Source organism: Myotis davidii, unplaced genomic scaffold, assembly GCF_000327345.1.
Source record: "Myotis davidii unplaced genomic scaffold, ASM32734v1 scaffold472, whole genome shotgun sequence".
In the NCBI taxonomy this organism is placed as follows: Eukaryota; Metazoa; Chordata; class Mammalia; order Chiroptera; family Vespertilionidae; genus Myotis; species Myotis davidii.
This window is the reverse complement of record NW_006283774.1, coordinates 259,079-260,965: the sequence shown is the minus strand read 5'-3', so window position 1 is coordinate 260,965 and position 1,887 is coordinate 259,079. Positions and strand designations below refer to the sequence as shown.

Genomic DNA, 1,887 nt, shown 5'->3' with positions numbered 1-1,887 from the left:
CTGGCAGACCCTGGAGGTCGTGGTCACCCGGGAGGCCCTCAACGCCAAGGAGGCGGTCGTCTTCGAGGCCGTGCTCAGCTGGGCCGAGGCCGAGTGCAAGCGGCAGGGCCTGCCCGCCACCCCGCGCAACAAGAGGCACGTCCTGGGGCCGGCCCTCTACCTGGTCCGCATCCCCACCATGACCCTGGAGGAGTTCGCCAACGGCGCCGCCCAGTCAGACATCCTGACGCTGGAGGAGACGCACAACATCTTCCTGTGGTACACGGCGGCCAACAAGCCCCCGCTCGACTTCCCGCTGACCAAGAGGCGGGGCCTGGCCCCGCAGAGGTGCTCAAGCTCAAGCGCCTGGGGGTGGTCCTCGCCCAGAACCTGATCAGGTTCGTGTCCGACGGCTCCTGCAGCACCTTCCTGGTCTGGTTCGAGCACCCGGTGCAGGTGGAGCAGGACACCTTCTACACGGCCAGCGCCGTGCTGGACGGCAGCGAGCTCAGCTACTTTGGGCAGGAGGGCCTGACAAAGGTGCAGTGCGGGAAGGTGACCTTCCAGTTCCAGTGCTCCTCCGACAGCACCAACGGCACCGGGGTGCAGGGCGGGCAGATCCCCGAGCTCATCTTCTACGCCTGAGGCCGTGGGCGGGCGGGCGCTGGGGGGACAGAGCCGCTCGCTTTCTCCCCCGAGGGACAGGCTTCAGAACTCCTAACCTTTTGTGCGCAGCTGGCTGTAGCCAGGGGTATAAACGAGACGGTTCTACATGGCCAGAGCCCAGGTTCTGAATCCAGGGGGCTGGGCCTCGTCACATCTCCTGCACATTGGGGTGCACACTCAGGTGGAGGGCGGATTTGGGGGGGGGCAGCCCGGACCCCACCAGAGGTGCCCACACCACCTGCTTTGTGGGCTTGGCCGTCCCTCCCACCCTCCTAGATCTTGTTCTGAGTTGTTCTAAGCTTAAGACCTCCCACCAAATCTAAAACCTGGGAAAAGTCATTTAATATCATTTCTCTTGAGTTTTAATAAAGTGAGAGCCACAGGCAGATAGGTGCTGCAGTGTGCTCAGTTCTCAGCCACCCGGCAGTGGAGGAGAAACCTACGTGCGAGACAGTGCTCACTGGTCAGAAGCAGCTGCGGCCCAGGGAGGCCCGTGTGTGCAGACCTGCCCTCTGCCAGCAGGCGGGGCCTCCCCCATCGGGGCAGCTGGCTTCCCAGGGCTGCAGCCAGAATGCTCTGGAAAAGGCCAGAAGTGTTGCACTTGGTTCCGTGTCCTAGCTGCTCAGACGAAGCCCTACTCTAGGACGGACTCGGATTCGGGGGGAGGGGGGACCTCGCAGGGTCCCAGGGTCCAGCCCCTGGAACGTGCCTGGCAGCGGGAACGCCCCCCCAGGTGCGCTGCGAGGGAAGCAGGCTGTGGCCTCCAACAGCGCTCTCCCTGGGCCGTTGCTTTGCTTCTGGAAACGTAGCAGGATTCCCGGGGGGAGGGCCTCCCCGTCCTGCAGCCTCCAGGCCCTCCTCCCGGACCCTGCCTGCCAGCCCTGGGGACCGTCCTCTGAGGGACCCAGGCCCGCCCTCCTGGACGCCAACAGGCACCGGAAGAGGCAGGCCCAGCAGACAAAACCGTGCTCCGGGCGGAGCTCCACCACACGGGCGGCTGCGTCTGCCGAGGTCCCACCTGCCGGCACCTGGCTGCCCGGCGCTTTCCCCACGCACTGCAGCTCCCACCCCGCCCTCTGTCTGCACCCTCGTCCACACTCACAGAGGACTGACTGCAGCGTTTTGGTTTTAAATCAGAAATGACCGTCACTGCTGAGCTCCTGGCAGCATCGGGGACACGTTTCTTACCTCGTCCTGTGCTTGCCCTCGCACACCCCCCTCCAGCCCGCCTCGGCGCTGGCC

At 65.1% G+C, this 1,887-nt stretch overlaps 1 protein-coding gene across 1 annotated transcript in view; it reads left to right on the top strand.

Moving 5' to 3' along the window:
* The window catches only part of BTBD6 (BTB (POZ) domain containing 6), a 22,045-nt gene extending 21,006 nt beyond the window's left edge, over nt 1–1,039 (top strand). Inside the window, 2 exon segments of the mRNA XM_015566833.1 lie at nt 17–341; nt 344–1,039. Coding sequence (XP_015422319.1) covers nt 17–341; nt 344–624 — 606 coding nt within the window. The 3' untranslated portion in view covers nt 625–1,039.
* Nucleotides 1,040–1,887: the final 848 nt, after the last annotated feature.